This window comes from Ictidomys tridecemlineatus, chromosome 3, assembly GCF_052094955.1.
Source record: "Ictidomys tridecemlineatus isolate mIctTri1 chromosome 3, mIctTri1.hap1, whole genome shotgun sequence".
Taxonomy (NCBI): domain Eukaryota; kingdom Metazoa; phylum Chordata; class Mammalia; order Rodentia; family Sciuridae; genus Ictidomys; species Ictidomys tridecemlineatus.
In genome coordinates, this window is record NC_135479.1 from 154,382,253 (window position 1) to 154,395,531 (window position 13,279).

The 13,279-nt window shown below is 43.5% G+C and overlaps 1 protein-coding gene across 2 annotated transcripts in view; it reads left to right on the top strand.

Annotated features, from left to right (window-relative positions):
• The first annotated feature begins 1,607 nt into the window (after positions 1 to 1,607).
• Positions 1,608 to 13,279, top strand: part of Ccdc80 (coiled-coil domain containing 80) — a 35,008-nt gene continuing 23,336 nt past the window's right edge. The window contains exons 1-3 of one of the 2 annotated variants that reach the window (XM_005327592.5): positions 1,608 to 2,434; positions 2,856 to 4,759; positions 12,341 to 12,497. In XM_005327592.5, the coding sequence (XP_005327649.1) occupies positions 2,867 to 4,759; positions 12,341 to 12,497 (2,050 nt within the window). In that variant the 5' untranslated portion in view covers positions 1,608 to 2,434; positions 2,856 to 2,866. The remainder of the gene's footprint in view (positions 2,435 to 2,855; positions 4,760 to 12,340; positions 12,498 to 13,279) is intronic. The other variant, XM_078044228.1, reaches the window with a different exon arrangement.

Sequence of the window (13,279 nt, forward strand, 5' to 3'; positions counted from 1 at the left end):
AAAAGTACAACTACCTCAGAAAGTAGGACTCTAAAAGTGTAAATGCTCTGGATGAGCAAATAAATGAGAGTCTTCTGTGTAATGGGGTGCACAAAAATTTTTGAAGGAAAATAGAAAGAAGGTGTGGGTAGAGAATGAAAAAAAGGAGGCTGAACATAATACCTTATAGACAGTTCTAAACCCAGCTTCAAACTTCAGAGCTACTACTTACCATTGTGAGGCAACAGGAAATTTATTTATTCTCACCAAGTCTCAGTCTGTTGGCCTATAAGGTGAAGATCACCCCATTATCTCCTAGAGTTGCCATAGGGGTTTAAAAAAAAGAACATATCAAAGTGCTGAACCTAGAGCTTCACATGCTCTACAAATAGTTGTTGTTGATAATAGGGAGGGAGAAGATAAAGGAAAGGGGGGAAAAAACATAAGAGAGGAGGGCCAGTAAGGGATAGTGTGGAACATATTAGAATATAATAAAAGAGGAAATAACATTTAGAATGTCCAACTAAGCACAAGGCATTTGATCACCTTCACAGGTAAATCCATGAAAGTGGCAACCATCCCTGACTCCATTACTATATTCACAAGGGTCTATGTGAGGGCTACTGTAGGACCTTCTTTTTTGCTATCCCTGACCTCAAACTATGGGTCCAGTGCTCTACACTCAGCCCTCTTATAGGACTTCCTCAAATCCAAGCTTGGAGCTTATTATGTGAAAGGGCAAGTGTGATAGGCGGTTATGGGGCTGATCAAGGGAAGCAACTAATGATGAGATTTTATCCACTCAGAGAAGCCTTTAGCATGGCTTACCTTAAGAGGAGGCTTCTGAGGACCAGGGTCACCATTGTTGGTGGCAATTAATGCTGACTTGGAGAGACTGGAAGAAACATCCACATAACCTGAGTCAACTTCCTCCCCACTTAAAGTAGAATCCTTTAGAAGACCCAGGAGGTAGAAGCCCCAAACTGCCTGAGGGTATCCTTTGGAACCTCACTGGATTGATTTCCATACCTAAAACCTCTGGAGAGCAAAACATGTAATAGGCTCCTGCCTGTTGTCCACTGATTCCTGTCTTCTAGGGAAGCCCTTCCTCATCTACCATCTCTAGCTGGAACTCTGAAACTGGAGATCAGAATGCCCATTCCCCAGCGTAACAAGCAACCGCAGTCTCAGGGGACAGTAGTCGTTGCCTGCATTTCTACCCTTTTACCAGCTTCCATCCATGCCAAGGAAAAGTTAGGACCAAGAACACAGTAATATAATTCCTAATCAGCATAATATAAAAACAACCTAGTCATGTTTTCCGTGGGCTTTTCCAACCTTAAACTAAAAGCATGAAGTAGAGACAAAGAGATAAAAATATTCACTGGTACTATAAATAGATATATACTGCCTATGTGTACAAAGCCGAGCACCCTGACCCAAATGAGTGTCTGCCTCTGGGAAAACCAAACAGAGTTTTCCTTTTCCAGAGTTCAATGTGGGAACAGACAGGAACAGACAGGCAGGGAAGGCATCCTGATTACTTGGTATGGAAGGGGTTAAGTCCTCAGTCATCCTATTCTAAAGTGATTTATGATGATGTGTAGAGTTTCAAAATTTTCCCCAGCCCGAAGTACAGCCCTCTCCTGTCTCACTGAGTCCACTCTGGATGTGCCGCAGTGAAAAGGCGGCGTGTTTTGCTGATCTGTTAAATTCTTAGTGAAGTTTCCTTGATTTCCAGTGGCGGCTGTTGTTTGAGTTCAGTTTGGAGCGAAACTGAGGTAGTCCTGACATTTCCGGGACTGAAGCCAGACAAGAGGAAGAAGAAAGAGAAGGAGAAGGAAAAGAGGAGAAGAAAAAAAGGTGGGGAGAAATAAAGGGAGGAGAGAAGTCTAGGAAAAGGGGGTGGGGGAGTCCTTTTCAACATTGCATTCCTGTGTTTTCCCTCAGCCTGGAAAACATATTAATCCCAGTGCTTTTACGCCAGGAAACAAAGGGACTGAGCCAGACTGTGGGGGAAAGGGTGATAAGAAGGATCCCGGAACTCTAAAGAGGGATGGAGTGAGATTCAGAGATCACTAAGACTCCACTTTAAGGGACGTCCTGTGTCGCCACAAGGGACGGGCACTCGCAGACACACAGGACCAAGGAGAAACTGCGGGCAAATGGAGATACAAAGACTTACAAGGACAGCTCCTTTCTCCTCATCCCACTTGTCCAGAAGGTAAAAAGACACAGCCAGAAAGGAAAGGAGTCAGACCAGGAGGAAGACAGGCTGCGATCCGTGGTGATAACTTTGCAGGCTGGAACGGCAGCACACCCCTTTTGTATTGCTCACCCTCGACAAGCCGAGAGAGGGTGGGGAGGAAAAGTATTTCATCTAGGAAACTGTCCTGGGGACCAAACTTCAGCTTTCCTTTGAAATCCTCTGCATTCCATCTCTATGAGCCACGATGTAAGTGTGTGATCTTTTCTGATTTTGGTGTGTTTGTTTGTTTCTTTGTTGCTTATTTGAAGAAAGGAAATGTGAATGTTGTCATAATTAATATGCTCAGTTTGCATTTTTTTTTTTTTTCTGGAGCATCCAGTTAGTGGAAACACAGCAAGCACACTAACCGGGGAACTAAGTTGGATTTCCTGCTTAATGGAACTGTCTCTGTTAAGCACTGACAAATTTCAGGGACTTAAAAGCAACAGAATCTCATCCTATCTTCCATTCTCTGACCTCCCTCCTTTTTCTTCTCCAACTACCCCTCCCCCATCCCCTTGACCAAGATAGAGAAAGAGATAATGACCAGCTCTGTTTGCAATTAAATGATTTTCTTTCTTTTTCCTCCCCTCCCCTTTCTGTCTCATGACCCCTCTGCAACCCAAAGCTGATGACACAATGACGTGGAGACTGGGACCCTGTTTCACCATGCTGTTGGCAATGTGGCTGGTGTGTGGATCAGAACCCCACCTCCCTGCCACGAATAGAGGGACCCATGGAGGGCGGAAGGTACCTTTGCTTTCCTCAGTCAATAGCAGGCCAGCTCGGTTTCTGAGGCACACAGGGAGGTCTCGTGGAACAGAGAGATCTACCCTTGAAGAACCAAACCTTCAGCCTCTCCAAAGAAGAAGGAGTGTGCCAGTGTTGAGACTAGCTCACCCAACGGTGCTGCCAGCCCCCGTGGGCATCAAAGGGGCCCCTGTGAAACCTGAGCTGAGACCTAAGGCCAGGGGCTCCCCTGGTGAGATGGTCCGAGATGAGGGGTCCTCTGCTCGGTCAAGAATGCTGCGCTTCCCCTCTGGGTCCAGCTCTCCCAACATCCTGGCCAGCTTTGCTGGGAAGAACAGGGTGTGGGTCATCTCGGCCCCCCATGCCTCAGAAGGCTACTATCGCCTTATGATGAGTCTCCTGAAGGATGACGTGTACTGTGAGCTGGCCGAGAGGCACATCCAACAGATTGTGCTATTTCACCAGGCAGGCGAGGAAGGGGGCAAGGTGCGAAGGATCACCAGTGAGGGCCAGATCCTGGAGCAGCCGCTGGACCCCAGCCTCATCCCCAAGCTGATGAGCTTCCTCAAGTTAGAGAAGGGCAAGTTTGGCATGGTGCTCCTGAAGAAGACACTGCAGGTGGAGGAGCGCTACCCTTACCCAGTCAGGCTGGAGGCCATGTACGAGGTCATCGACCAAGGTCCCATCAGAAAGATAGAGAAGATCAGACAGAAGGGTTTTGTCCAAAAGTGTAAAGCCTCTGGTGTAGAGGGCCAGGTGGTAGAGGAGGGGAACAATGGTGGTGGAGGAGCAGGAAGGCCAAGCCTGGGCCCTGAGAAGAAGAGAGAGGACTCAAGGAGAGTACAAGTCCCCCCAACCAGAGACACTCGGGTGAAGGTGATGAGAAAGCCGGCCACTACCACGATGGCTCCTCCCCCACCACCTCCAACCCCAAGGGCTACCACTCTTCCTCCTGCTCCACCCACAACAGTCACACGGGCCACACCCCGAGTGGTAACAGTAGCCACGAGACCTACGACCACCACTGCTTTTCCAACCACCCAGAGGCCTTGGACACCCAGGGTGCACCCCTCCTCAACCTCCCCCAGACTCTCAGGCTCAGTTGAGTTGACCACAGCCCGGGGCTCCTCAGTCTCAGAGAATCTCTACCCTCCACCCAGGAAGGAGCAGCAGAGGGAGAGACTACAGACCACCAGGAGGCCCAGCAAGGCCACCAGCTTCGAGAGCTTCACTGCCAGCCCTCCCACCACCATCTCAGAGCCCAGCACCAGGGCTGCAGGCCCGGGCCGTTTCCGAGACAACCACACAGACAGGCGGGAACATGGCCATAGGGACCCAAATGTGGTGCCAGGTCCTCACAAGACAGTCAAGACAAAGTCACCTAAAAAGAAGACCCAGGACAAAATTCTTAGCAATGAGTATGAGGATAAATATGACCTCGGCCGACCCACTGCCTCACAGCTGGAGGAGGAGCTGCAGGTGGGAAATATTCCCTCCCAAAGCTCAAAGGAGTCTAGAAAACATGAAAAGCTTGAGAAACCTGAGAAGGAGAAGAAAAAGAAGGTGAAGAATGAGAAACCAGACAAGTTACTCAAGAATGAAAAGCAAATGAAGAAGGCTGAGAAAAAGAGCAAACAGGAGAAAGAGAAGAGCAAGAAGAAGAAAGCAGGTAAAACGGAGCAGGATGGCTATCAGAAACCCACCACGAAACATCCCCCTCAGAGCCCCAAGAAGTCAGTGGCTGACCTGCTGGGGTCCTTCGAAGGCAAACGAAGGCTCCTTGTAAGTAACATCTTTGGCATTATTTTGGGGGCTGAGGCAGGGCACATTCATGTTGGTCTTATTAGTTTTGTAAAGTCACATTGCTAAGTGCCAGACTGTAACTGAACCCCTAGGATGTCAGGAAGCTCAGGCAAGAAAGAACAGCCAGGCAGTAGTAGCTCCCTTTGGTTCAGATGCTCTGTGAACCTCTATCCACACAGCGCACACTCCTACAATACAGACTCCATGGATGGGGGACCCTAGACTTGAATCCAGGAAAGCGCTGTAGCACTGTAGTCAGCTTCTTCCAAACAGGAAGGAGCAGCAGAGGGAGAGGCCACCATCCTTCCTGCTCTCTTTCAAACCTTGTTTCTGGACCATCTCTCTTTTATGGAGTTCAAAGAAGAATGAAGGAGTTCCCCAAGTGGAATGCTTTCACTCTAGTCACAACTCAGGAAAGGCATTTCTCTGCTAGAACCTAGGAACTAGAAGCATAGGTAACATTCCTCCCTAATTAGGTCTGTAGCAATATTGGAAGTCTCCAAGGGATGGCGGGAGGGTAAGGCAGCCTGTGTGGAGAGTGGATTTGATTGGAAATAAGGGTCCTGCTTGTTAGGATCCTCACCCATGCTTTTATAACTAGCTAGCAGAAATCTTCTACCCATAAAGGCTGCATGCTCCATCACTGCCTGACTGACTCTCTGAGCAACAGGGATGGAATGTGGGGAACTGGGTTAATTGCTGCACTCTGTAGTACACTAGAGATGCATCTGAATTTGAAATACAGATGAAGTACAGATGAATTTGAAGTTAAGCTGTATAAAGTATAAAGTGTGTCCACGTGTGGTGTGTGTGTGTGTGTGTGTGTGTGTGTGTGTGTGTGTGTGCACCCAGGTGTGTGAACTTGTGTGCAAAAGAGAGACCATCAGTTTCCTACTTCTCCTTTGCCTGTGATTCTGTCACTAGTGTGGAGTGAGCCACAGATTCATCTCAGTGACCCTGTCTTTTGGCCATTACTTGTCAATACTATCCAGAGGATGAAAACAGAATTCAGTTAGATCAAAGGAATACTTTTACAGGAGTAAATCCATCCTGAAAATAAGGGCAGGTCTCACCTGCAATGTGAAAATGGCTCCTTCTCTTCTTTATGTCTCCTCCCAGGATTTCTACCCTGGGCTTCTTAATGCCATTGTTTTATTCCAGGTTGTCAAGGAGGAAAAGGATTCGTTACAATTAATTCAGAGTAAAAGATAAATAAACTGATGTTGGGTAGTGATACCTGGTGAGGGAGGCATCTCATGCCATCATGATAGTGCCCATTCTACTAAACTCCACGCACTACATTCACACTGCAAGGTGATAAGCACTCTTTTTCCAAGGTATTTCTTGAAGAAGGGTCTTTTAATCTTTCCATATGGCCTAAATTTAGATAAATGATCTGGGAAGAGGGACTCTGATGCTCATTTATCTTAAGTGGTTTCAAAAAGTTTAAATTCACATTTGAAATGTTATTCAGAGCAGAAGTTCTTGTGGTGCTTATCCTGAGTAGAACATGTCCCCCATTCCCTTGCCTGTTCCATTGACAGTGGAACTATGGATTAGAACAAAGCCTAAGTTCTTATTCATTCTAAAGGGTGTGGGTAGGGGGCTGGCTGAGGATGTGTTTATGTCTTATTATGTACTTTTTGTATGTTACTACATTTTTTAAACAGAGCTTTACAGTGACAAACAAATGTAGGTTATTAGACAATAGACTATCTGTTAGAGAGTTTAACACGTGCTTGAATAATCCCAGAGTCTATATAAACTCAAATGGGAATGTTTCAGTTAGAATCACTGACTTCAGAGTAGAACTCTATCTGGTACTTGGATGTTTATTAGGGGACCATGGGGGCAAGCTGCTCCCTGGACCGTGGGAAAGTATTAGTGGTGTGCTCCATGGTCTCTTCCCGAGTACCTGGGACTTTGTCCAGCCCATAAAGCACATCACCCAACTCTGTCCATTGAACCAACAAGGAGGCAAAGTGTTCTCATAGTCAGGTTTTAACCAACAAAAACTAATCATGGGTAAAATGTCAGGATTGTTATTGTGCACCCATCTGGCAAATACTTCCATTGCCTCTAGGTTGTGAGTCAAAAGAAAGGGGTTTTCATACTGTATTCCTGATCCTAGTCATGCTCTTGATTTCTCCCTCCTTTCCTTCACCCCCTCAGTCAGAGATCTGAAAGCCCAGCTGGGTATTTTCTGCTTTTAACAGTATCCTTGGTCATAAATTTCTAGCAAATGAAACTCAAAGGACAGCTTCTGCTGATGTCATGTGAGGCAGAACAGAAACCAGCTGGAATTGCTCCTGGCAGCACTGGCTCTTTGGAACTAGCAAGAGATTCAGATTTGTTATTAGAAAGAAAATACCAACAGGAGGCATTTTAGTCTTTCAACCCTGTGTATGCTCAGCTGATGATCATATCACAAATGTACTTTTTGAATGGCTAATGATGTGTGAAGTTAGAGTGAATTAGAAAAGGCCAGATGAAATTAACATGATAAAAAAAAAAAAGAAAAGAAAAGAAGAGTTTCACCAGACAGGGAGGAGACCAGTGTTTCTGGATGAAACATCATTAATAGTACCATTAATCTTTTTTCCACTCATTTTTTTTTCCACCAAACTCTGTTGATGTTATTCAGGAAGCTTGGTGATTCAATTAATATTCATTAAGGCTTAGCACTCTCAAGCAGTTCAAGTACAGCTGAGAACATTTATGTCTAACTGGCCTCAACTTAACCTAGTGTGCTCAAACAGAAAGCAGGTCTGCATTCCAAGAAATAGCTCAGGCCTCTCCCCTCATCTTTTCCACTTTTCAGTAATTTGATGCCTAACTATAATTTATTGTAAAAACCTAGCGCTTTGTATTCTTTTATACCATTCTTCAGATGTGAAAACACCACATAACTCTTCCTTACTAATTACTTAGAAAATCACTGGCAGTGACAGTGTAGGTCATGGTTGGGCAATGGCATCCCAGAGGCCTTTAAGGGTATTGCGGGTGGAGCCAGATGTCCCATGCTTAGGCCATAAGTTAGCCCTTCAAACCTTCTGCTTCTCAGTCTGTCAGCAGAGAAGGGTGTGTCCTGAGGGATGCTTTGTAATTGAATTCTGTGTAGTTTAATTCTCCTAGCAATCCCACGAGGTACTATGTACCAGTCCCATTTTATAGGTAGGAATATAGAAGCTGAGAGAGGTTGAGAGGTTACCCAAGGTGGATAGCCAATGTGTAGCAAAGCCCAAATTAGATTTGCTTGATTTTAAAGTTCAAGCTCCAATCACGCCCATTCAGTTTGAGCTTCACATAGCAGATAGAAGGGGAAACCAAAGAATGATGCTGTTTGCTAATAAATATGAACATTTAAAGCTTCATTTTGACACTTGAGTTACCCAGATAAGTGGTAAGGTGTAGAAATGGTTGACATTTTGTGCCAAGCACAAATGCAGAGTTTCTGTCCTTAATACCCAGATACTTCTCTGTACCTCACCACTAGCTTTCCAGCAGTCAATCAAGAACAGTAGAATTCTAGTTGATCTAATCCTTCAGATTGTTTGGGATCAACTATAGGGAGAGTGTGGGTTAGCTGTTTATCACTAAGACAGTGGACTTAGATAGAGGACAGCCGACAAGTCATCATTGAATACTCTGAGATCTACATACTTATCAGTTCAACAAAGGGCCTCAATATGCTGAACTGCATAAATTCAAATGCAAACTTAAGCTTTCTTTGGCAACCGAGTCTCCTGTAACTCAAGTGAGTTAATATTTTCAGCCTTACTTCAGAGATCCGAATATTGGAATGACAACCTGCTTATTTAGTTTAATATTAGAAAAGAATTTAAGCCTCTGCTTTAAAAGAGACTACTAGCTTGCAAGTTATTTTTCATAATCCTGTAAAACTTTAGTGTTTGGAGTCTAACAGTATTTAGAATATTCTGAGACTGGCATCTTCCCATTCCTGTTTGTTGCCTTTGCGTACACAAATAAGCTTCCTTCTCCCACAAGGCTCTTGGAGCCAACACACCAGTTGGAACAGAAACATGAGTAGGAACCGCAACACAATTTTGAATTCATGATATATTCCCAGATTTATTGCTACCAAATAGGAAAGAGGCCAAGTGACAGATAAAAATGTTTACTGAGGAGTCCTAGGATGCTCTTTTTAGGAAGGGGAGACTGGAAATGGTTTTCATTACAAATACTGTTTGAAATACTGCCAAACTAGAAAATGAATGTAATGGAGATGTTAATACATAGGGGGAAAGTCCTTGAAATGTGTCAGATGATCTGTCTCTATTTGCCCTGGGCAAGTTTGAGGAGCACATTAAACATAAGGAAGAAGGTCTTTCCAATTGGTTTGTGCATCTAGATATTCATAATCAGGAACCCCTGTGTTCCTGAGTCCCTCCCTTCTCTAACCAGAGTCATCTCTGTAGCCTGAGGAACATGGGCCAGTGGTTACTTCTCCATCTGAAGGACAGGAACAGGTCTGAGGTTCAGCACCTGAGGAACTTAATATCAACATAGAAGATAATAGTAAATAAAAGAAATGGAAAAAAATTCCATGATAACTGTACAGACAACCAGAAGAGTAATTATGAGGAGAAAGTGACTGAGATAAGGTACTGGGGGTAGGCCTACATGGTGAGAGAGGTGACAAGGGGCAAAGAGAGGAAGGAATGTGGGTGAATATGAGAGGCCATAGACAAGCCTATATTGCCCAGATTTTGCAACTTATGAGGTTGGCACAGATGTTGTTCCATGATAAAGATGACAAAGCTGAGGTTTATAAGATTAAGTGGCCTTGTTGAGGCTACAGGCAGCTTGGGGTGTGGATGGGGCGTATTGAACCAGGATAAAAACACCAGCCCTCCAACTTTTATTGTACTTTCTCTGCGCCACTCTGCCCAAGGCTCCTTTCGTTTCTTCGTTTAGACTGGTCTGTCTCTGGAGGGGAAAAAGGTCATGTCAGGGAGCAATTGGAGGAGGATTAACAAGACAGAGCCCAGGGCCAAATCCTGGAGGGCTGGAAACCAGAAATTGAGTCACGCAAAATGAATGTCACCTCACAGGGAGGTGAAAGCATGTTTGAGCAAAGGTTTGAGGTACAAATAAGCCTCAGGGAGTTCTATGTATTTGAGATTCCCACTGGATATCTAAGGCTTGATGCTACTGTGTGCAGAGCGCTGTGGGAGAAGCTGTCACACGGGGGAGGAGGAGGTTCTCTATGATTACATATCATCTGAAATTCTTAATTATACACACCCAGTGGTAGGAGAGGACTAGAGGAGGCTTCAAGAACTCTTAAAATCCTGTCATCTCAAAGTCTGTCTGTGGGTTACAAGGATCCATGGTGAAGTTTGAGAAAATAAAATGAAGTCTATATGTGGATTTGACGTTAAAAAGGCAAGTATTCATCAGTCACCTAGCATCTGAGCAGCTGTGCTTAGGAGCTCCTGTAACATAGTCTAAGTATGGGCTTATCAACTTAAAGATAGGGGATCCAAAATCGTTAAGGGAAATCTCATTCTCTTACCTTTGAATTCATTGCTTGATGTTTTTACTTAACCATTATCTTTACTTCAAAATAGTGTATTGAATGAGCAATGAGGCAGAAAGGAAAACTTAATATATGTCAAGTTAAAATAGAACTCCAATCTCTTGGCTGTCATCTCGAATCCCACTTAGTTAATTAAAAACAAACCAACCAAAAATACCAGCACTGCATCTTTTTAGAGCCACCCTAAATCCTTTTGTTGTTGTTGTTTGTTTTTTTTTTCTTTTCTTTTTTTGGCTGAGTGGGAATTAATGAATAATTTGGAGAAAATTTTATTATCTTTCCCCTTGGGAGATTACCTTCCTAAAACAAATATTTCCTAGCTATCATGTCCATCTGAACAGGCATATAATCACAAAATCAAACATGAACATCATCATGTCAATGTAAAATAAATAACAATCTGAGAAAGAAAAAAAAGTCAAAAAACTTCATCCCAGAAAACCTTTGTTAATGTTCCACACAAAAAGCTATTAAACACATTTTAATTTCCTTGATCGAGAATATTTTTGTCAGGCATAAAGAATTCATACCAAAGAAAGCTTGCAGGCAGCAATAAACACATCTGACAGAGAAAACTAAACAGCAAGATCAAGTTGGGACCAAGTTTATTGACCACTTTTGATAAAATATTTGGAGAGGTCAACAACGTCGTGACTTCTCCTGGGAAAAATGCAAAGCAAATAGCCACAAACTTCAGAAATAGTTTGTAAGGTTAGGTGGGTAAATAGAAAAGTGGGTGATAAATTTGAATGTGGTCAAATGCAAGAAATTGTTTACAGAAATAAAATTATAGAGGCTTACCTCTGAGCTAGGTGATGAGTCAACAAAGAGTGAATAAATGGTGTTCACTGCAGATATTAGCCTGATGAGCTATTTGGGGTCAAGAAGATCCACAAGGACTTGGTCATCATCAGAATAAAATTTCACATCCTTTCCCCTCCAGGAGAACAGCATCATGCCTGCCCATTGAGGGAGTGTGGAAAATGGTTCTGGTTTCTGCTCAGGAAAACCTGGTAAAACTGGAGAATGCTCAGAGAAGGCAATTAAAATACAGAAGTAGAGAAGCTTTTATGTTAAATTAGATAAAAAACATTGAGACTTTCTTAGAGGGTTCAAGAGGACCTTTTAAAAAAATAGAGGTATCCTCATTTGAACCAAAATAATGAAGTACAGTTTCTCAGGTTGCTGGTGACGATAGTGTCTCTTTTGATGGCTCTTTCTAATTTTCTCCCTAAAGAAGGCAGGGACCACAAAGAGGGAATGAAAGGGGGCTAGATGAAAAATTTAAAAATCCCAGTTCTAAATGGTAGGGAGGGCTAAACAAAAAGAGTTAAAGCCCTGCTATCAGGGAACTCCAATATCAAAAGAAATTCACCATGAGCTCTGTGCAGGCCAAAGGTGACAATAAATATGATGTCTGTGACAAAACACAGGCCAAAAGGACATCATCAAAACATTCTACAAGGTTGCCTAATAAAAAACTTTAAACCATAGAATGTGCCATAGCACTCGAGGCCTAGCTATCAAACTCTCTCATTTCTGTGGAATGTGAAAACACGTAACCACTGAAATAACCCATGTCTGATTAGCCAATTAGGATAATAAGGATCAAAATAAGGCAAGGGAGATAACACCGGTTGAACAAGTATTGCATGCCAAATGTTTTTCATGTTATCCAACAGCCTTGCAAAATAAGTATTTCTGTGCAGAGTTCACAAATGAGAAAACAGAGGCACAAAGAGTAATGAAAGAAACTAACTGAAGTGTGTAGAAAACTCTAAGCTGTCTGGAGTCATTAAAAGATAGGAGAAAAAGAGAGAGAGAGCCTTACTCAGTGGCCTCCTTTGGCTTTAATTATGCTAAGTGTCCAGCACAATAGTCTGTAGTTTTGGTGTTAGTCATTATCTGCCAGCTATTCCAAATCGTCTCTTAAGGTTTTGCCTCGGTTTGAGCCTGACACTATGAATTACCATGTACTTCTCCTCACCCACCTCCAGCTGATCACTGCTCCCAAGGCTGAGAACAACATGTATGTGCAGCAGCGTGATGAATACCTGGAGAGTTTCTGCAAGATGGCCACCAGGAAGATCTCCGTCATTACCATCTTCGGTCCCATCAACAACAGCACCATGAAAATCGACCATTTCCAGCTAGGTTGTCTTAAACATTTTCATTGTATTATTGTTATTCTTGTATTTAAGGTGGGACAAACATTGTGGGAGAGGTCCTTGGGGATCAAAATGAACATTTAGGTGTCTGGAGGGCCCTTTGATTATGGTAACATAGGTCTGTCCACATAGCCCTTCCAGGAGGGTCTGGTGTAAGTTTTCAGTCCTTTAAAATGAAAAACATGCAAGCACTCTACCATTCTCTGACTGTCAGTAAGGTGGAGGAAAATGAGAAAAGCAGTGCAGTGTGGAGAGGATAGAGAGATACTCAGCCCCATCCCCTGCATTCTGAGACTTCTTGCCCATGAGCCGCACCATCTGATCTGATCTGCCTGCAAGCTTTATGCTGTGGGTGACTCATCACAGATGGGGACCTGCCAGACCCCTGGAAGTACTTGACTCTGGCAAGCCTGAGGATGGAATTAACCAGAGTCGAGAGAAGCTATTAAGTTAAATGAAAAGTCACCAAAAATATGGACTGAACTGTGCCCAAGTCCTTTTGGAGACCAGAAGAATTTGGCTGAATTTAGAGTTTTCACAATTTTTCATATTAATGATACATGTGAGACTTGGGAGGTGTACAGCTCAGCTTTGGGCAGCTCAGAACTAACTCTCTGCAGTTCTCATGGGGATGTTGCAAGACTGACTATGATTAGGTAAGCCTCACAGCCAGAAGTTTAAACTCTAACCCACCCAATTTCTCTAACAATTACTGTATCTCTAAAACTTTTTTTAAAATATTTTTTACATTTATTTTCTTCTTTTGTT